Below are 20,573 nucleotides of genomic sequence, written 5' to 3'. Positions count from 1 at the left end.
GGGGGGCGGGACCCGGCGGGACCCGCCCTCGGTCGTCATCAGCCCGCGCCGACGCAGGAAGTGACGACGCTCCTGGCGCGCGCCGGGCGGTTTCTTCTCAGGCTCCGGGTCCGGCGGCGGCGGCGGCGGCGGCGTAGGGGTGAGTGGCGGCGGGCCGGGCCGGGCGGGGCGGGGTTGAGGGGGGCGCGGCCGGCTCACCTAAACTCTCGGATCCCGGCGGGCCTCGGGCGCGTGGACCGGGGCGGGCGACACTCCCCGCCTCCTCGGCCATCTCGCCCGGCGCGGAACTCGGAATGGAGGAGGCGGCGGGCCCAGGAGCTCCCCGAGCCAACTTCTGCCGGGCTGAACCCCGGGCTAGCGGGACTGAACCCCAAGAACCGAGAACCCGCGCCCTGGTCTGGGAGCGCGCTCTCGGAGCAACCACCCAGGCCTCCCCGTATCCCGTGCTGGGGCTGCAGCCGTCCGGTGGGCCAGTGGCCCACGCAGCCCAGGTCGTCTTTCTTTTTTTTTTTTAATTTATTTATTTATTAATTTATTTTTGTCTGTGTTGGGCCTTCGTTGCTGCGTGCGGGCTCTTCTCTAGTTGCGGCTACTCATCTTTGCGGTGCGCTGGCTTCTCTTGTTGCGGAGCAGGGTCTCTAGGCGCGCGGGCTTCAGTAGTTGCAGCACACGGGCTCAGTAGTTGTGGCTCGCGGCCTCACTAGTTGTGGCGCACGGGCTTAGTAGCTCCACGGCATGTGGGACCTTCCCGGACCAGGGCTCGAACCCATGTCCCCTGCATTGGCAGGCGGATTCTTAACCACTGCGCCATCAGGGAAGCCCCCAGGTTGTCTTTCTAATAAATCCTCCTGACGGCAAAAACAGTGCTTGGTGAGTGCCAGGTACTGAGCTACGAGCTTTACCTGGGTGATCTCGTTTAATCCCCATTGATGCTGTCATATAGGTGGTTTTCTTACCGTTTACGGAATGGTAAGCTGAGATGAAGTAACTAGCCCTGTACAGCACAGGAATGACAGCAAAGAGACTGGAATCCAAGTGGTCATTTTCCAGAGCCCATCACTCTTTTTTTTTTTTTTAATCTTTCTTTCTAGTTTTTCAGTTTTTCTAAAATCGAAGTATAGTTGATTTACAATGTTGTGGTAGTTTCTGCTGTACAGCAAAGTGGTTCAGTCATACATGTATACACGTTCTTTTTTATCTTCTTTTCCGTTACGGGCTTATCACAGGAAATTGTATATAGTGCACTGTGCTCTGCAGTAGGACCTTGTTGTTTATCCGTCCTGTGTATAATAGTTTGCTTCTGCTGACCCCAAACTCCCAGTCCTTCCCTCCCCCTCCCACAACCACAAGTCTGTTTTCTATGTCTGTGACTCTGTTTCTGTTTTGTAGATAAGTTCATTTGTGTCTTTTCTTTTTTTTTTTTTTGGCCACGCGTGGCTTCTGGGATCTTAGTTCCCTGACAAGGGATTGAACCCAGGCCCCAGCAGTGAAAGCGCCGAGTCCTAACCACTGGACCGCCAGGGAATTCCCATTTGTGTCATATTTTAGATGCCACATATAAGTGATATCACATGGTATTTGTCTTTCTCTTTCTGACTTAGTTTACTTAGTATGACAATCTTTAGGTCCATCCAAGTTGCTGCAAATGGCGTTATTTCATTCTTTTCTTTTAATTTTAATAATACATTTTACTTAACCCAGTATTTCTAAAATATTATTATTTCACCATATAATAATCAGTATAAAATTATTAATGGGGTATTTTACATTTTTTACACAAAGTCTTTGAAATCCAGTGTGTATTTTATACTTAGAGCACAGCTTAATTCAGACTGGCCACAGTTGAAGTGCTCAATAGCTACACATGGCTAGTGGCTACCGTTCTGGACAGCAGTTAATTTAAGGTGTGAATTCTATACACAGTTATAATCTCAGACAAGTAGGGGTCATTTCCAACTGTACCCATGGACAAATTGATAGTGAATTCATGTTTGGAATATTAATTGTATGGCATTTGGACATGGAAAATTTATTCTTGAATTATGAATAAGTGGTTTAAGCGAACCCGATTATTGCATATTATTACATGCAGCTACTGAAATAGGCACTTCCACATATTACCACATTTAATCGTTTCAAAAAACACCTGGCAAAGGATCATTATCGAGATTGAAACAGTAGACCTGTGCCCAATATCCACTTCACCCTTCTTCTAGTTTGCCTTTCTGAAAGGCAGAGAGTGGAACGCTGAATGCTGTGTTTCCCAGACTCCCGTGAAACTAGGGTTCTCAATGTGATTTAGATTCAGCCAGTCAGATACACATACCTGAGATTTGAAGGCTGGAAGTGAGGCAGAGACTGCATTTGTGGGGGGGGGGCGCATTTTTGCCATTTCTACAGGCACATGAACTGATTTTTTGGCAGCAGAATTAAAGAGACATGCCGTTGTCCAGTCTCTACCTGTGGATATTGAGAAGCAGGGTCCTGGGCATCCATGTTGCTGGGGCAGATCAGAGCAAATACAGCATGGCTTTGGAGTCAGTGGCAGCAGTGGCAGTGTCTTTCTAATTAAGTGGACTTTTGAAAGTTGTGGTTTCCCAAAGATAGCCATAAATTCTGTGCGTCCTAGAACATTCTGCATCCTAATGGGGTGCTCTGGTGGTCTTTGAGCAGTTGTCTTCCGGTTCCAGTCCCATCCTTCCAAACTCTGGGGTGCTGGAGCTGGGGCTGCTCACTGCGTCTCCGCTTCGCCATCTGGCGCCCGCGTAGGTTCTGCCAATAGGAGGTAATAGAGGCTTGTCTTGGGTGTCCACAAGATGAGTAGATCTCCACACCTGCCCACCAGGGTCTGGCAAGTTTATATAGAGGCCTTAACGGGGTTCACGCGCACATGTAGTCCGAATGGTCTCAGTAACACACTGCTCTCTCCGGGCAGCGTCCTTGAAAATGTATTTCATTCCTTTTTATGGCTGAGTAATAGTCCATTGTATATATGTACCACATCTCTATCCATTCATCTGTCGATGGATACTTAGGTTGCTTCCATATCTTGGCTATTGTGAATAGTGCTGCTATGAACATGGGGGAGGGGGGGTGTGTATCCTTTTTAATTATAGTTTTGCCTGGATATATGCCCAGGAGTGGGATTGCTGGATCATATGGTAGTTCTATTTTTAGTTTTCTGAGGAACCTCCATACTGTTCTGCATAGTGGCTGAGCCAACTTACATTCCTACTAACAGTGTAGGAAGTTTCCCTTTTTTCCACACCCTCTCTAGAATTTGTTATTGATGGCCATTCTGACGGGTGTGAGGTGGTACCTTGTTGTAGTTTTGATTTGCATTTCTCTAATCATTATCGATGTTGAGCATCTTTACATGTACCTATTGGCCATTTGTTTTCTTCTTTGGAGAAATGTCTATTTAGGTCTTCTGTCCTTTTTTCAATTGGGTTGTTTGGTTTTTTGCTGTTGAGTTGTATGAGCTGTTTGTATATTTTGCAAATTAAGCCCTGTCAGTCACATCGTTTGCAAATGTTTTCAACCAGTCCGTAGGTTGTCTTTTTGTTTTGTTTACGGTTTCCTTTGCTGTGTAAAAGCTTGTAAGTTTGATTAGGTTCTCTTTGTTTATTTTTGCTTTATTTCTGTTGCCTTGGGAGACTGACCTAAGAAAACACTGGTACCATTTATGTCAGAGAATGTTTTGCCTGTGATCTCTTCTAGGAGTTTTAGAGTGGCATGTCTTCTGTTTAAGTCTTTAAGCCATTTTGAGTTTATTTTTGTGTATGGTGTGAGGGTGTGTTCTAACTTCATTGATTTACATGCAGCTGCCCAGCTTTCCCAGCTCCGCTTGCTGAAGAGACTGTCTTTTTCCTATTGTATATTCTTGCCTCTTTTGTCAAAGATTAATTGACCATAGGTGTGTGGGTTTATTTCTGGCAGAGCCCATCCCTCTTAACAAAGATTTGTACTGAAACGCTCAAAAGTGGCAAGGCAGAAGTGTTCAGAAACAGCATAGCATCAAACCACAGTTTGCTGTGTCCTGACACAGTTTGAATTTTTTGTCTTTTTTGCAGTGTTTTAACTCAAATGGGTGATGAAAAGGACTCTTGGAAAGTGAAAACTTTAGATGAAATTCTTCAGGAAAAGAAACGACGGAAGGAACAAGAGGAGAAAGCAGAGATAAAACGCTTAAAAAACGTAAGCCATGTTTTTTAAGTAAGTGTTTTTTTTAAAGGAGATTTAATTTCTTTGCCCTCATTTTTCCATTAGAACAACGCTTCTTCGGTGAAGTTCTTTTGTACTTCCAAATGTCGCAGGTGAGCCCAAAATCTATTCTAAAAATTAACAAAAACATTCAAATACTCAGTTTACATTGACAGCAGATCGATAACATACTAAAGCTGCATATAGATGACCACAGCTACATGGAAAATAAAGTATTTTGAACCTAAACTCACTAGTGCGGTTGGGCTTGTTTTTCTCATTTCATCATTATATTCATGACACCATTTCCAAGTATTTTTAGTATAGTAGGAAGCTTCCTTGAAATTAGTATTATTGTTTTACACCTTTCTTGGTTTGCCTAATAACATAGGAAAACTTTAGTAATTTGGTAAGGGGCATTGAAAGAAATGCCTCTTCTGATAAGTTTAGCAGCAGACCTTTCTTACGTATTTATGAGTGCTTTTTGAGATACTGTAAAGTATTTGGTGTATAAAATATGCTTTAAGGCTCAGTTCTGGTTAATATAAATAGCTAACATACTTGTCAGAGAGTTTAATGTCCCTTGTCATATACGCTGGTGTTAAATTTCTCAGGTTCTGGGTTACAGAGGGTTATATGAAATTCTAATGTCACGGGATTTGAATGAAAGTTTTTTATATTTTATAACATTGGTCCACTCAAAGTGTGTATGAAAGTTTGTTTTCGGATATTGGCAAGGTTTGAGTATTACTAAAAATAGGCTTATCTGTAAGGAAAATTACTTTCTCCTTGCTTCTTAGTCTGATGACCGGGATTCCAAGCGGGATTCCCTTGAGGAGGGGGAGCTGAGGGACCACCGCATGGAGATAACGATAAGGAACTCGCCGTATAGAAGAGAGGACTCCATGGAAGACAGGTGAGAGAGTGTGGCCCTGGAGGAGCCCACTGGCTGCAGGTGCACTCACCTGAGGAGACAGGCTGAGCCCCGTGACAGGGCCGTGGTCCTGGCTGGCCCTTCTCAGTGTTATTTTGAAAGTTTGAGGTCATGACCTGAGGTTTACCTCTAGATTGAAATGACTCTTGTGTGGTGTCAGTTACCAGCTCTCCCCTCTTCTTAGGAAAAGCCTGAGCGTGTGTTCCTTTCTTTGTGATCATTCTGCAGTGAAGTGAACACCATTCACATGGTACATTTAAAGAATTCTGCTGTATGTTTGTGATGATTTGTATAATTACTGTCTAAAATTATCTACAAATAAACCAAAGTAGCTGATGAAAGATACTTGGAGCAAGGCCTTGAAGCAGAAACGGTCCTGCCGAGGTCTGTATGTCCTGACATTTCTTCCCGTGCTGTGCTTCGTCCTCACTTGTTTTCTTCTCATGTCCATCATCAAGCAGTTAAAAACAACATAACCAGAAATTAAGGCAAAAAGGCATAGGGTGTGAATTCTCCCAAGATTTTGGTTATATAATCAGTTGAAAATATTGTTAAATGACCTTTTGAGATCATTAAGTTTGATTAAAATTGTGGGACCTTTTTTAACAACTTTATTATGGTGTAAATGACAAACTGCACAGATTTCAGGTGTGCGGTTTGATACGTTGTTATATACCTGTAAACTATCCCCACGACCAAGATCATGAATACCCTAAATGTTCCTCAGAGAGGCCTTTTTGTTCCATGTTTCACGCTGATTCCCCACTTAACACTTTCCATCTGAATCTGTATTTAATACACAGTTTGGGCTTAGGTTTCCTAATGAACATCATCCTTTAGCTGATGGTTGAGACTCACCTGTCTGTTCTGACCCTTCATCTCTCTGGGTTGAAGACACTCCACGATACCCCGGTGCTCCTCACATTACTTTCTCGGGCGTGATGTAATGCTGTGGTGTCTTATTTCAGAGGAGAGGAAGATGATTCTTTGGCTATCAAACCACCCCAGCAGATGTCTCGGAAAGAAAAAGCTCATCACAGGAAAGACGAAAAGAGGAAAGAGAAACGCAGGCATCGTAGTCATTCCGCAGAAGGGGGTACAGAGCACTTGCCTTCTTTCGTGTTGTGTTCACATGTGGTCTCGCTCCTATTTCATGATCTATTGTCTTCTCCAGAGCACAGTCGAAAGCGAAGAGAATCAAATTTTAGCTAAAAAAATAAATTTATTGTAGATCATTCTGAATACATACTTTGTTTTCCTTCTGTGTTTTCTTCTGTGTGTTTCCCCCTCATTGCATTGTTCTGGGGTAGTTTGTCTACCTACAAAACTGTCTTAATTCAACAAGGGAAAACACAGTCTTCAATGCTACACTGCTTTAACTAAGGAACAGATGCTTGATAAAACTGAAACAATGGGTTTGATCTCATACCAGTATTAAGAGCTTCTTAGGGGTGTTGGGAAAACTGGGCCTGGGGCCTGATATAAATCTCATTGTTAAACTCAGTTGGCTAACATGGTGTATAATGTGATGTAGAAACTAAAAGGAGATAAGCTTTGTCCTGTATCCTTTACAAATGGTGATTTCTTTTTAAATCATGAAACGAATACAGTCTAATCAGTTTATTTAATACAGAAAATTAGAAAGAAAGATGGAGATCACAGTTCTATTCAGTGATAATCACATTATTTTTGTTTTTTTCTCAACTGGAGGCTTACTGCATAGAGTTTTATATTTTCATCCTTTTTTTTTTTTTTAACAGAAAGTCATGATTGTTTCTCCAAGTCAATGATTAGATATTTTTTCTTTTCTTCACTGGGTATTTTTAAGTTGAGTTTCTGGAGGTTAAGTTTCTTCATACGACATGTCCTGTTTCCCACTAGGGAAGCATGCCAGAGTGAAGGAGAAGGAGAGAGAGCACGAGCGTCGGAAGCGGCACCGAGAGGAGCAGGACAAGGCCCGCCGCGAGTGGGAGCGACAGAAGAGGAGGGAGCTGGCGCGGGAGCACTCCCGGAGGGAGAGGTGAGGCCGGCAGCCCGAGCGAGCGGGGTCCTGACTGCTGGTGGTGCCCCCGCCTCAGCCTGTGAGATGGGCCTGCAGGGAGGGATGCGGCTGGACGGAGCTGGGGGTCCAAGAGGAATCGAGAGGCGAGGAGCAAACGTTTGGGCTGGACATAGAGCAGTGGGGGAAGGAGAGAGAGTAGGGAGGGGTGGCGGGTGGCTGGAGGAGGGGAGCGGCTGTCCACACCCGAGCCCGGAGCCCCTGGGGAGAAGGGCGAGGGCTGCTGTCTAGACCCGGGTGGAGCCATTCTGGGGGCAGCCAGTCCCCGCACATGAGTCCTGAGGCAGAGTCAGTGCGGGGAGGCCAGGGGTGTGGGCGATTCCCCGTCTGCTCACTCGGCAGGTGTGTGCTGAGCACCTGCTCTGCACCAGCTCTGTTCCAGGGGGCCTTGTCCAGGAAGGACCAACAAGATGTGTTGCTTAGGGTTGTCTGGGGTCGCAGCAGAAATAGACTCTGGTTCTTCCAAACAAGAAACAAAACGAGAAGTAACAAAGGCAATCCCAAAGGCCTTGAAATGGCCCGGGAGCTGGGACACCAGACTCCTGGGCCTTTGTCTCCAGGTGCCTCTGTGTGGGCTTAGAGTTCCAGGAGAGAGCGTCTGTTCACCCCAGATCTGTTCTGCGTGGCCCAGGTGTGAATCCTAGGGCCACCTCTGGGTCCTGCGGTCATTTCCAGAGAGAGCTTGAGAGATGGGCTGCTCCACGGAAGGGAAGTCGCAGGCTGGAAGGTGCTGACACTCCCAGCAGCCGGGGCCGAACAGAGGGCAGGTACAGCAGGTGTGAGGAGAGCCTTCGTTCTCAGGACTCAGGGAGTGTGAGAGATGCAGCTGGGAGGTTGGGGTCTAAGGCCACTGTGAGGCCAGCAGAGCCTTCAGTGTCCTGGCTGCTGGCACATGACACACCCACGTTTGCTAAGCCCTGTGCTCTGTCCAGTGTGGTCCAGTCACACAGCTGTGCAGACAAAGTGGTGACCCCATGGAAGCCAAGCTTGAAAATAAAGAGGAGCACATGGAAAAATGCAACAGTGGCCACATTGCACAAGGGAGACAAGAGTTCACAGGGTTATTAGCCCAGCGGCTTACTAAACAGCAACAACTGGGAGGAAAAATTCAAGTGCAGGGTTGCTGCAAGATGTTACCTGGAATGTCCAGCTTTCAACAAGAAGTTTTGAGACATACAAAGACATAAGAAGGTTTGACCCCGTATTAAGGAAGAAAGACATAATAGACAGCGTTTCCAGATTTGGCGAAGACTTGGAAGCAAGGAACTTGAAGATGGAGCAACAGACTTCATGCCTTCTGAAGACAGAGAGGAAAGGATCTTCAATCTCAAGATCTGTGGGACAGCATCCAGTGTACCAGCGCGCGTGTGGCGTGTGGGAGGGATGGGGGGCACAGAGGTGGCTTTTAAATAATGAGTACTTCCCAAATTAGACAGAAACCATTTTATCTTCCGAGAAACTCAGTGAGCCCCAGGTAGGATAAGTATAAAGTCACAGTCACACTGGGGAAGCTAGTGAGAAATTGATGAAGGGCAGCAGCGAGCGGGGTGCTTCTCATCAGAAACAGGGGGGCCGCAGGCAGGAACCCGGCCAGCCCGGAATTCTGTATCCAGTACAGCCAGCCTCAGAAGTGAGGGACAAATAAAGGCCTTCCCAGGTGAGCAGAGGCTGGGGGACAGGTGGACACAGCCCTGCAGCCACAGCCGCGGGACGTGCGTCGCCCCAAGAGCTCCTGGGCTGAGTTTTCAACAGAGACCGTGCGCCAGGCCATGGAACACGTCTCAAATTTAAAAGAATTGAGGCCATACAAAGTATGCCCTCTTACCACAGAAGAATTCAATTAGAAGTCAGCAACAGGGCTTCCCTGGTGGCACAGTGGTTAAGAATCCGCCTGCCGATGCAGGGGACACGGGTTCGAGCCCTGGTCTGGGAAGATCCCACATGCCGCGGAGCAACTAAGCCCGTGCACCACAGCTACTGAGCCTGCGCTCTAGAGCCCGTGAGCCACAACTACTGAGCCCGTGAGCCACAACTGCGGAAGCCTGCACGCCTAGAGCCCGTGCTCCGCAACAAGAGAAGCCACCGCAATGAGAAGCCCGCACACCGCAACGAAGAGCAGCCCCCGCGCGCCACAAGTAGAGAAAGCCCGTGCGCAGCAAAAGACCCAGCACAGCCAAAAATAAATTTATATATAAAAAAAAGCAACAGAACGAAACCTGGGGAAATCCTCAAATGTTGGGAATCTAACAACCCATTTGTGAAAAACCCATGGCGCGAAGAAAAAATTATAAGGAAAAACAAAATATTTTGAACTTTTTTTTTTTTGGTCGCGACGCAAAGCTTCTAGAATCTTAGTTCCCTGACTAGGTATCAAACCCAGGCCCCAGCAGTGGAAGCGCCAAGTCCTAACCACTGGACCACCAGGGAATTCCCTGAAAATATTTTGAACAAGATGAGAGCAAAGACAAAGTGTCAAAACTTAGGGATGCAGCTCCAGCTGTGCTTAGAGTGAAGTGTTTCAGCTGTAAGCAGCTAAACCAGAAAGCAGAAAAGGAAGTTGTCCAATCAATAACCTAACCTCCTACCCAAGGAAACCAGAAAAAAAGCAAACTCATCCCAAAGCAAGCAGAAGAAACGTTGGGAGATGCAGAGCAGGCAGAAGCAGGCTTGGGAGGCGGGGGGCGGGGGGCGGCCGCGGGCGGTATGATCAGTGGGTGATGGGAGTGTCCTGAAGCCGGCTTGTGATGGTTGCCCGATTCTAGGGATGTGTTCAGAGAAACTGAGCTCGCTGGTTGAATTCTATATGTAAGTTATACTTCCACTTTTTGTTTGTTTGTTTGTTTTGCCATACTGCGCGGCATGAAACCGAAACCGCACCCCCTGCACTGGAAGTGCGGAGACCTGACCACTGGGCCGCCAGGGAGGTCTCCTTCCGCTTTGATTTGGGGATAGTTTGGGCTCAGTGGCATTTATACAATAGTGTGTGGAGCCCAGTAGCCTTGGTCCGGCCCCTCCAGTGGTGACGTCTGTGTGGCCAGCACTGGCGGCCCTGGTTGCGCGCTCACCGTTTTTCGCTTGTGCTCCTTTCTATGTGTATAACGCTGCCTTTTTTGTTTAACGTGTTCGCTTTTCAAGTTGTATTTGGACTTAACCCTGTAGGGACCTGAGAGTTAACAGACTGATGGGTTTCCACTCTTTGGCGTCCGGTGCCGCCGACCCCACGTGTTTCGGTCACTGGTCACTGATACTTCCTGACCCCCGCACGACAGCTGTTCCCAGGAGCCGCAGGGCGCCCGGCCCAGGTCTGTGGCTCCCCCGCGCTTCCGCAGATGGGCTCTCCCACCCCTTGGAGGCCCAGGAAGACTTGGCTCCTGGTAGAGGTGGATTTACATTGTGTGCACGGAGGGAAATCCTCTTGGCGAGTCTCGGTAGAGCTGCCGAGCAGAAGGTTCTGGAGCCAGTGGGGTCTGTGCCCCAGGCAGCTGTTACCTCCCTGTAACAGCACTTTCTGCCGTGTGACTCTTTAGGAACGAGGTTCCCAGGACGCGCATGCGTGTATGTTCTGCTTTTAAAAAGCTCTTTGAGGGTTGAACAGCCCGGAGAAGTAGTTTATCAACGCGAGCAAAAGCACTGGGGGCAAAAAGGAGAACTTCCTGTTTCGGGGGTAAATGTGGCGTGTGCTGGTTGCAGGGACCGCCTGGAGCAGTTAGAAAGGAAGCGAGAGCGGGAGCGCAAGCTGCGGGAGCAGCAGAAGGAGCAGAGGGAGCAGAAGGAGCGGGAGCGGCGGGCCGAGGAGCGGCGCAAGGAGCGCGAGGCCCGGCGGGAAGGTGGGGGCGGGGCCAGGAGGTGGGGGCGAGGGGCGGGGCCCAGCGGGGAGGTGGGGCGAGGGGCGGGGCGGGGCGACCCTGCGGCTCCTGGGGTGTGGGCTGTCTGGCCCAGACAGCTGTGTCTGGGGTCCACACACTGGGGGGTCAGGCCCAGGCTGGAGAGGTGGGTTCTGGCCCCTGCCTTCTGACCAATAGAGAGCAGCCTGGAAAGCCCACCTGGGTCCTCTGGTCGCTTCCTGTGCTCCATTCCGGTGCTGTAGGCGAGTGTGCGCCATGGGAAAGGGGGCTTCCGGCACCAGCTGCTTTCTGTTCTCGTGCGCAGTGTCTGCACATCACCGGACAGCGAGAGAGGACTATGGCGACAAGGTGAAAGCCAGCCACTGGAGTCGGAGTCCACTCCGGCCGCCTCGAGAGAGGTTTGAGCTGGGGGACAGCCGGAAGCCAGGTGAGGCCGCACAGCGCTAGCTGGGCCAGCGTGTGGTGGTCTTTGCGAGGGCCGTCTAGCACAGAAAGTGGCTGCTGCTTCACATCACGATGCGCTAAACGCTTGCGTGCTGTGTGAGAGGGACTGTGTATGAAATAAGTGTACCAGCTGAAACGCTTGTTACTGGTCCTTTGAAGCGTTGTCTTCCTCCCAGGCATCTGGGTGAGCGGTTCCTCGTACAAACCGAAGTTAGTCTTCGTATGACAAGCGCCATCGCATCTTGTTAGTTTAAAGCACTTCCCCACATTCATCTTCGATGGTTTGTTCCCTAAGTAAAAGAAGAGAAAGTGGAGGAGAGAGACCTGCTGTCCGACCTGCAGGACATCAGCGACAGCGAGAGGAAGACCAGCTCAGCTGAGTCCTCGTCAGGTAGCCGCTCGCCCGGCCCCGCCCAAGTCCGTGGCCACACGGGGGCGAAGCTCACTGCTGGCCGTTTCCTTCCTACAGCGGAATCAGGGTCAGGTTCCGAGGAGGAGGAGGAGGAGGAGGAGGAGGAGGAGGAGGAAGAGGGGAGCAGCAGCGAAGAGTCGGAGGGGGAGGAGGAAGAGGAGGAGGAGGAGGAGGAGACCGGGAGCAACTCCGAGGACGCGTCCGCACAGTCAGCCGGTGAGCACGAGTGCCCGCCCGCCCGCGGTTTAACCCCGTAAGAGCGCAGAAGCTACAGGTGGGCAGTTTGAAATCTCAGTAGAAATATATCCAGATTGAAAACGCCTGGCTGTCTGGGACTTACACGAGGCTCCCGAGTCGACGACATAGGGCGCCCCTTGCTTCCTTGTTGGCTGAAGCGGACCGCGCTTCTGCTTGTGGAGGGTCCGAGCTGACACCTGTTTCCTTTACAGAGGAAGTGAGTGAAGAAGAAATGAGTGAAGAGGAGGAGCGAGAAAATGAAAACCACGTCCTGGTTGGTGAGAGGCCCCCCGAGTGGTGGTTCACCTCTTCCTCATCTGCCCCTCACCTGGGTGCTGACCCACGTTTGAGTCGTGAGCGGGGCAGCGACCTAAGAAATAACCTTTCTCAGAGGCACGTTGTGCCCCGGGAGCTACAGGGAGCGCCTGGCTGGTGCGTCCCAGGACCCAGCTGGCTCACGGGGAGCTGCTTCCCCCAGCACCCCGCACTTGGCCGCTTGGGCCCGTGGGAGCTGGCGTCCCTTAGAAGGGACAGTGCTGAATGAGCGCCATCCTGAGGGTGCTGGGCTTGGACACCAGGGGAGGCTGGGAAACGCCAGCTCGACTCCGACCACAGGGCCGTTGCTGACCAGGGGCTGCATGGCCTCCGCAGGCAGCCAGGCCAAGCCCTCTGGCCGGTGGCTGCAAGTTCTGGGCGGGCCTCGGAACTCGCAACCGGTCAGTGGCTCACAGTGGTCTCAGCCCGGCCAGTGGCCCCAAGACACGGTGCCCTCTGTCCAGGGCGCAGCCCGTGCCTGGCCCCCCGGGGCTCTCAATATGGCTTCTTCCTGCACTCGCTGTCCCCACCCCCAGAACGGGTGGGGTAGCCACACTTGCTCGTTCTTGGTTCGTAATTGGGTTGAACTTCTGAAGTTCCAGAGTCACGATTTGACCGCGATTCTGGAGAGAGCGAAGAGGGGGAAGAGGAGGTGGGCGAGGGCACCCCCCAGAGCAGCGCCCTCACCGAGGGGGACTTCGTGCCCGACTCCCCAGCCCTGTCACCCATCGAGCTCAAACAGGAGCTGCCCAAGTACCTGCCAGCCCTGCAGGTCAGGTGCCCTCCCTGCCCCAGGCCTGGCTCTGCTTTGCTGCTCATGGACGGGGCCGGTTGCTGAGAGCAGAAGCTGGGTCCCCACTGGGGGTTTCTGTCACTGGGTGGGCCCGGCCACCAGCCTCTCACGTGTCCCCGATCATGGTCCGGCCTCTTGCCCAGCAGTCTTGGGGGGAGGACAGTTCCTGCGTCCGCAGCCAGGACGCCCGCCAGGGGCCCCATGTGGAGGGGGTGGGCAGCCTGGCGGGCGGTCAGCTCTGCAGTCACTTCTGCCTCGGCCTGGGCTGAGTGGGCACCTGCCCCCCTCGCCCGGTCGCTGTGCAGGGGTCAGAGGGCAGTGCTATGAGGCAGCGCACATTTTCTGTTGGGAAAAGTCAGTAACAACAATGCTGGAGGGAGGGGGTTGGAGAGGGCAGGTCTCCAGAGGGTGAGCGGCCTCAGGTGCTCCAGGCGCCCCAAGGCCAGTGGCCCAGCCCCAAGTGCCGCCCCAGCTCCTGGGGGTTTCCTGCGCCAGCTGGAGGTGTAGTGCGCAGGGCCACCCCTGTCCCAGCCTCATCTTAGGATGAGGTGGCTGGAGGTGGCGGGGTGGGGGGTTGCCCAGGGCCGGCTTCCGGATGAAGGGGCACATGCTCACTGAGGCGAGGAGAGCGTTCCCAGGCCGCTGCCCACGCGCCCTGCGGGCCCTCCTGACACGTCCAGGCGGGGCTTCCCTCTGGGGTGTGGCCCCCGCTGCCGTGGCCCCGCTGCCACGCCCTCATGCTGGCGCTTCCTCCCAGGGCTGTCGGAGTGTGGAGGAATTCCAGTGCCTGAACAGGATCGAAGAAGGCACTTACGGGGTGGTGTACAGAGCTAAGGACAAGAAAACAGGTGGGGCGAGTCCCAGGATGGTCCCCCAAAGGGAAGGGGTGGTGTGGCGCATGGACCGGGCGGCCCAGAGTGCCAGCCAGCACCACGGGGCGCCGGCACCTTCAGCGTCAGGGTCACTGGGTATAGTTCCCTACTGTCCTGGTTGTCGCCCCTCCCCTGGTGCTGGGCCTCAGCCTTGCCTTATCTGACCGGTGCACACCTGAGCAGCTGGCCCCTTGGCGCTTCCAGAGGCCAGAAGTCGGCCTGACCACGAGGGTCTGTGCTGCTTGCTTGCAGCCGCAGGCAGGTGTGCGCCCTTGGCGGGGCCTCAGAGAAGCAGTCGAGGCCCTGAGCACCGGGGGGAGGCCGGTTGGCCATGTCCTGTGATCGTGGGGGAACAGCGATGAAACAAGGAGAACGTGTGGGTGGAAGAATATTTGCTCAATGTTGGTCTTCACGTTGCTTTCTTTGCAGATGAAATCGTGGCTCTGAAGCGGCTGAAAATGGAGAAGGAGAAGGAGGGCTTCCCGATTACATCGCTGAGGGAGATCAACACCATCCTCAAGGCGCAGCACCCCAACATCGTCACCGTCAGGGTGAGGCCGCCGGCCCACGCGCCTCTGCCCCGCGGGGCCCCCAAGTGCCACACGCCGGTGGCCGTCGCACTTAGGAGGTCCCTGCTGTCGCCCAATGTCTGGGCCCCGGGATTTCAGGTCTCTTGGGAGAGCTGGCAGTGGCAGGGCTGGCCTGGGACCCCCAGGCCACGGGACCTGCTGTTGTTTCCTAGGAAATCGTCGTGGGCAGCAACATGGACAAGATCTACATCGTGATGAACTACGTGGAGCACGACCTCAAGAGCCTCATGGAAACCATGAAGCAGCCTTTCCTGCCAGGTAGGGCCCGACTCAGTCCCGTTGCTGTGGCCCTAGACCCAGATCCCCGAGGGACGTCCTACGCTCAGGTCGCCTGGGGGCGGGAGTGCTGACCTTGAACTCTGACCCTGTCGCACTGGGTGTGTGTGAGTGCCCGGGTGCTGGGTGCCGGGAAGCTTGGTGGCTGCTGAGGCAGCCGATGACCCGGGGGACCAGCCGCGTGCCGACCTGTCGTCATCCAGGGGAGGTGAAGACCCTGATGATCCAGCTGCTGCGTGGGGTGAAGCACCTGCACGACAACTGGATCCTGCACCGAGACCTCAAGACGTCCAACCTGCTGCTGAGCCACGCTGGCATCCTCAAGGTGAGCCCTGGGGGCGGCTCGGGGGAGGGGCCGGCTCCCAGGCATGGAGTCGTCCACAGCCCGCCCTCTGCCCTCACAGGTGGGGGACTTCGGGCTGGCGCGGGAGTATGGGTCCCCTCTGAAGGCCTACACCCCGGTGGTCGTGACCTTGTGGTACCGTGCCCCCGAGCTGCTGCTCGGCGCCAAGGTGAGTGTGGGTGTGCAGGAGCCTGCCCTGGGCGCGCTGACCCGCCAGCCCCCTGAGTCCTTCCTGACCCCTAGGAGTACTCCCTGACCCCTAGGAGTACTCCACGGCCGTGGACATGTGGTCGGTGGGCTGCATCTTTGGGGAGCTGCTGACTCAGAAGCCGCTGTTCCCTGGGAAGTCGGAAATCGATCAAATCAACAAAGTGTTCAAGGTGGGTGCCCCTGGGGACGTGTGCAGGCGCCCGGGCCAGGTGCCTCTTCCCTGCAGGGCCCGGCTATTTGAGACGCCGCCCTGTTTTAGGACCTGGGGACCCCCAGTGAGAAAATCTGGCCCGGCTACAACGACCTCCCCGCCGTCAAGAAGATGACCTTCACCGAGTACCCGTATAACAACCTCCGCAAGCGCTTCGGGGCTCTGCTCTCAGATCAGGGCTTCGACCTCATGAACAAGTGCGTCCCTCCCTGCGCCCCGCCCTCAGCCCGCCTCCTCCCCGCCCAGCCCCGCCCCTGCCAAGTGCCTTGTTCTCCCAGGTTTCTGACCTACTTCCCTGGAAGGAGGGTCAGCGCAGAGGACGGCCTCAAGCACGAGTATTTCCGCGAGACCCCCCTCCCCATCGACCCCTCCATGTTCCCCACATGGCCCGCCAAGAGCGAACAGCAGAGGGTGAAGCGGGGCACCAGCCCCCGGCCACCAGAGGGAGGCCTGGGCTACAGCCAGCTGGTGAGGGGCGGGCTGGCGAGGGGAGCGGGGTCCTCGAGGCGGGGTTGGCCCGGCCGGGGCCCCACGAAGCCGCTGTGTCCACAGGGTGACGACGACCTGAAGGAGACAGGCTTCCACCTCACAACCACGAACCAGGGGGCCTCAGCCGCGGGCCCAGGCTTCAGCCTCAAGTTCTGAGGCTCAGAGCCGACCCCGGACCCACCTTGGGGAGCGCCGACCGCTGAGGCCCAGCTGGGACAGCGGCAGACACTGGAGGCGGCGTCTGGGTCCAGACCCCCGTCCTGCCCTGACCAGGTGCCTCCACTGCCACGGGGCTGCCGTGGACGCGACCTCAAGTCTAGGACTGGCTGCTGGCCTCGTGGGGTTTTCCATGTTTTCATTTTATCTTGGCTTGTAAATTTGTAGAATTAAATCACGTTTTCCTTGCCGTGGGAGGAAAGGCTGTGCTTTTTCAGATGTATCGGACTTGCCCTGCGAGGAGAGGGCGGGCATCCGTACACCCACACACACACACACACTCAGCCACGGTGACCACCGGCGGCCACGCCAGTCGGGTGCTGGCGGTGACTGGGAACAGAGCTGCGGGGGGTTGGTACTTTTTAATCTTCAGGCTGCTGCTCCAGCACCTTCCTGCCTCACCCAGGGCCCCAGAGCCAGGCGTGCGAGCTCACAGCCGCAGCAGGTTTTTGTACAAGGTGGTTACGTGTTTTAAGATGTAGTAAAATATTCTTGGAGGAAGGGTCTGGCATTTCCTTCTTTAAGCGGCTGGTCCTGTGCTGGGTCCTGGGCCTCCTGGGTGGGGAGCCCCCGCCCCTACACTCGAGGGAGGGGTGAAAGGCAGTCTCCGTGAGCTCAGCTCTTTGCAGCCCGCAAGTCCTCCAGCTACGGTCTGGCTGGACAGGGTGTTGCTTGGGCAGAAGGGGACTTGTCACTGCCCGGGGCCCCCAGCTGCACCGAGCTAGTTCCTCCTGCGGGCGCCCCCAGCCTCCCCCCCCCAGCCGCCCCCGCTCACCCCACTCCCTTCAGGGAGGCCTTGCAGCCACAGGGCCCACCCCCTTCCCAGCCCTGAGCCCACGCGAGACCCCCGGCCCCACTGGCTCAGCGCGCTGGCCCTGGTGATGCTGCCGGCACCCGGGCCTCGGGTTACCCACCGTTCCAGGCCCGGCCTGGAGAAGCCCCTCTCGGCCTGTCTCTGTGGACGGCATCCTCCCTGCAAGGAACTGGCTGCAGGCTCCCCACCCCGTGGGCCAAGACTGGCCGCCCACCCTCCCAAGAAAGGGCCAGGAGACTTGAGAGAGAAAGTGCTTTATCAGCATCCTCAGCCCTGCGGGCGGCGCTCAGCTCCGCAGGCGGACGCGCCAGGAGTAGGTGCTGAGCACGCGCTGCCGCCGGCGCACCACGCACGTGTAGGTGCCCTCGTTGATGGCGTTGGCGATGATGCTCAGGTGCGCGCCGCCCAGCGCCAGGTAGCCGGGGTAGGAGAACTCCAGGGGCTCCTGGTCCTTGTACCAGCTGCGGAGAGGGCGGAGGGCTGGCCAGGGTCCCGAGTCCCCCCGCCCACCCTCGGGCGCCCAGGCAGGGTCACTCACTACACTTTGCCTTTCTTGTGGAGGATCTTCTGGCCGCAGCGGAAGGTCACATTCCTGCCCTCGGGCACCAGCCGGGTTTTGGTCCTGGGGGGCGGCGCGGTGGCAGCCACGGTGGGGAAGGGGAACTCTGCTCGTACGGGGTGGGGGGGCGGAGGCCACATCAGTACCCGGCGCCCTGGCCAGACGCAGGCCGGAGAGGCCCAAGCTCACCGTAGCAGAAGTCGCAGCTGCTGGGACACAGCCTCTTCATGAGCCTCTGGCGGGCGTCGCAGAAACCCCTCCGCGCCCAGGACGCGCACACGAACAGCCGGTCCAGGCAGCCTGCAGGGGGGGGGCAGCCTGGCCTCAGGGCCCGCCCGCCCCGGTCCCTGGCCCCGCCCACCCCGGCCCCTGACCCCGCCCGCTTCGACCCCGCACTCACCGTAGAGCCGGTGCAGCCCCCACAGCTCGTCCTGCGACAGCGCCTTCCAGCCACGCAGCGTGGCGTTGAGGTGCATGAGCGCCCGGCCGTGCTGGGAGTGCATCAGGCCCAGCGCGTGGCCGATCTCGTGGGCCGCCACGTGCACCAGGTCGGTGAGCCACACGCCTGCGGGCCCCGCCGGTCAGCGCCCGGGACCCGGCCCAGCCCTCCGCCGCCCCCCACCCCCCCGCCCGCCCGCCGGCCTTGCCCCCGAGGCCCGAACAGCTGCTGCAGTGCCGGGAGCCTCCCTCGGGCAGCCGTGGGAAGATAAGAGTGTTCCAGGCTGGCGAGGCGGTGAGCTGGCCCCCAGGAATGCAGCTCCAGCTCCGGCTCCAGCGGTGTGGGGGGAGGGGGCTTCAGGGCTCCCGGAACCCAGGCTTACGACCTCCTCCCAGCCTGCCCCTGCCCGCCTCCCTGATCCCAAATCCCAGCCATGACCCCCCCAAAGCCCTCCCGCTGCGCCCGCCGTGGTGCGGGGGCCCCACGGGAGGCCAGGCCGGCGTCACCTTTCTTCCAGCTGTAGCGTGTGGGGCCCAGGACCCAGTACTCGCTGTCGTCAAAGTGGATGCCGCCGTGCGGGGGGAAGAAGGCGTGGGCCAGCTCGCCCGTGGGGCCGTCGAAGCAGTGGTGCGTCGGGGAGACCAGGCAGTCCGTGTGGTTGACCGGGTAGAAGCCTGCAGGAGCACGGGGCTGAAAGGGGGCCTTGGGGCGGGGCGGGGGCGGGGGCACGGCGCCCACCTATGCGGAAGTCGCTGGGCTGCTCAGGGGCCACCTCGCGGAAGCTGAAGGGGGACACGTCACTCCACATGCGGAAGGCGGCGGCCAGGCCCCGCCGGGTCTCGCTGGGGCTGAGCAGGTTCCTCGGGAAAGAGAGGATCCTGGGGTGGGAGTCATGGTCAGGGGTGGCAGCCAGGCAGCACCGGCCCCCCCTCCAGGGCCAGGGTCGCACCTGTATGTGAGGTTGAAGTGGTCCCAGCGCAGCCGGGTCGGGGTCAGCGTGTAGCGGCGTCTGCGGGGCGCCGGGGGGTGCGGCGGGCCAAGGCTTGGGGTGGCGAGCACACCCGCGGTCGCGGGCACAGCGTCTCCCTTCGAGGGAAGCAAGTGCCCCGTGGGGAGGCAGCAGGGACTGTCCCCAAGCCCCAAGCCGCGAGGAAAAGGGCCTCGAAGGCTGGGAGGGCGCGCGCTCCAGGGAGGGGCTCTCTTTTTGTCTTTCGGCATTTTCTGGTTTTCCACCCCGAGCCAGGGTTACTTAACAGCCAGAAAGAAAAACGTTACTAAAAACAGGCCAGGTCGGAGTGGGCGGAGCTGCCGGCAGATGCTGCCCCCCGCCCCCCCATCAACGGACACGGACTCGCCGACTCAGGCCCGGACGCGCAGCCGGGGCCGACCCGCCCGCTCCCGCGCCCGCTCTCACCTGCGCTGCGCTCTCCACGGGCCGGTTCCCCAGGGCCCCCGGCCGGGCCAGCAGCACGAGCGTGGGGAGGAGGCACAGCGCGCCCAGCACGGCTCCGAGCAGGCGGGCCCGGTCGTGGGCCCCCGACGCCGCTGAGGGGATGCAGGCCCCGCGGCCCATGGCGCCTGCGGACTCGCTGTCGGGGCTCAGGCGGCGGGGCAGCGCGGCGGCGGCGGCTCGGGTTACAGCCCTGAGGGGGAGGGCGCGCGGCTGCCCCGAAGGGAACCAGCTGGCCGCCTGCTGTCGGGAGCACCCCCGACACCTCCAGCCTGGGGTGCGGGGACCCGGGCCTGTGGGTCGGTGGCGGTGGCCTGGGCAGGGCCGACTGGGCGGGGTCACTTGGCGGGGGTGGGTGGGGGGGTTGCGAGGAGGGCCCCGGACGCCAGGGAAGAGACGGACACCGGGGGCTCTGGCTTAGGCAGAAGTGGTCAGCCGCGTCCCCAAACTCGCTGGGAGTTGACTGACTTGGCAGCTTTTCTCCCAAACGGAGTCCCCCAGGACACCGGATGAGACCCGGCAGTGGGACCTCCATCCTGGCCAGCTCGGGACACGTCCCCTGCAGGCGTTGGCTGACAGGGACCCCGCGAGAGGGGAGGGATGCGACGGGAGGGGACGTGGCAAGTGAGTATCGGGCTGAGGAAGAGGGAGAAGGAGGCGCCTGCGGAGCAAGGCTTGGGGTGCCAGGAGGGAGGGGGCCCTGCAGGGGCCAGCGGAAGGACCCATGGAGGGCGATAGGGACAGCGCACAAGGTGCGGGGGGGCGCCACAGGAATCCCCACCAGGCGCTGCCTGCCGAGCGCGCGCAGGGCCAAAGTCTGAACGGTCCTGGGTTGGGGCTGGGGGACCGGGTGTCCTGGGGG

The 20,573-nt window shown here is 56.5% G+C and overlaps 2 protein-coding genes across 4 annotated transcripts; one reads left to right on the top strand and one right to left on the bottom strand.

Moving 5' to 3' along the window:
* Nucleotides 1-54: 54 nt before the first annotated feature.
* LOC103007992 (cyclin-dependent kinase 11B) lies at nt 55-16,639 on the top strand. 3 transcript variants are annotated; one of them, XM_057533939.1, is made up of 20 exons: nt 55-139; nt 4,074-4,197; nt 5,004-5,119; nt 6,106-6,233; nt 7,019-7,157; nt 10,887-11,023; nt 11,346-11,468; nt 11,781-11,876; nt 11,955-12,113; nt 12,347-12,412; nt 13,046-13,221; nt 14,000-14,090; nt 14,544-14,665; nt 14,857-14,962; nt 15,184-15,305; nt 15,385-15,492; nt 15,587-15,703; nt 15,793-15,941; nt 16,023-16,212; nt 16,297-16,639. In XM_057533939.1, the coding sequence occupies exons 2-20, from the start codon at nt 4,087-4,089 to the stop codon at nt 16,387-16,389; spliced, it is 2,349 nt and encodes a 782-aa protein (XP_057389922.1). In that variant the 5' UTR covers nt 55-139; nt 4,074-4,086; the 3' UTR covers nt 16,390-16,639. The 3 variants fall into 3 exon arrangements, with proteins under 3 accessions (XP_057389922.1, XP_057389934.1, XP_057389931.1); XM_057533948.1 differs by lacking the exon at nt 55-139 and adding an exon at nt 4,270-4,316 and having other exon boundaries at nt 4,073-4,197; XM_057533951.1 differs by lacking the exon at nt 13,046-13,221 and having other exon boundaries at nt 12,347-12,408.
* Nucleotides 16,640-17,501: 862 nt separating this feature from the next.
* Nucleotides 17,502-19,994, bottom strand: MMP23B (matrix metallopeptidase 23B). The gene is made up of 8 exons (XM_057533922.1): nt 19,676-19,994; nt 19,211-19,347; nt 19,000-19,139; nt 18,768-18,935; nt 18,223-18,387; nt 18,012-18,122; nt 17,802-17,928; nt 17,502-17,724 (listed from the first exon to the last, which is right to left on the bottom strand). The coding sequence occupies exons 1-8, from the start codon at nt 19,832-19,834 to the stop codon at nt 17,550-17,552; spliced, it is 1,182 nt and encodes a 393-aa protein (XP_057389905.1). The 5' UTR covers nt 19,835-19,994; the 3' UTR covers nt 17,502-17,549.
* Nucleotides 19,995-20,573: the final 579 nt, after the last annotated feature.

The sequence above is a fragment of the Balaenoptera acutorostrata genome, chromosome 1 (assembly GCF_949987535.1).
Source record: "Balaenoptera acutorostrata chromosome 1, mBalAcu1.1, whole genome shotgun sequence".
Classification (NCBI taxonomy): domain Eukaryota; kingdom Metazoa; phylum Chordata; class Mammalia; order Artiodactyla; family Balaenopteridae; genus Balaenoptera; species Balaenoptera acutorostrata.
The sequence above is the reverse complement of the archived record's forward strand: the minus strand, read 5'-3'. Positions and strand labels throughout refer to the sequence as shown.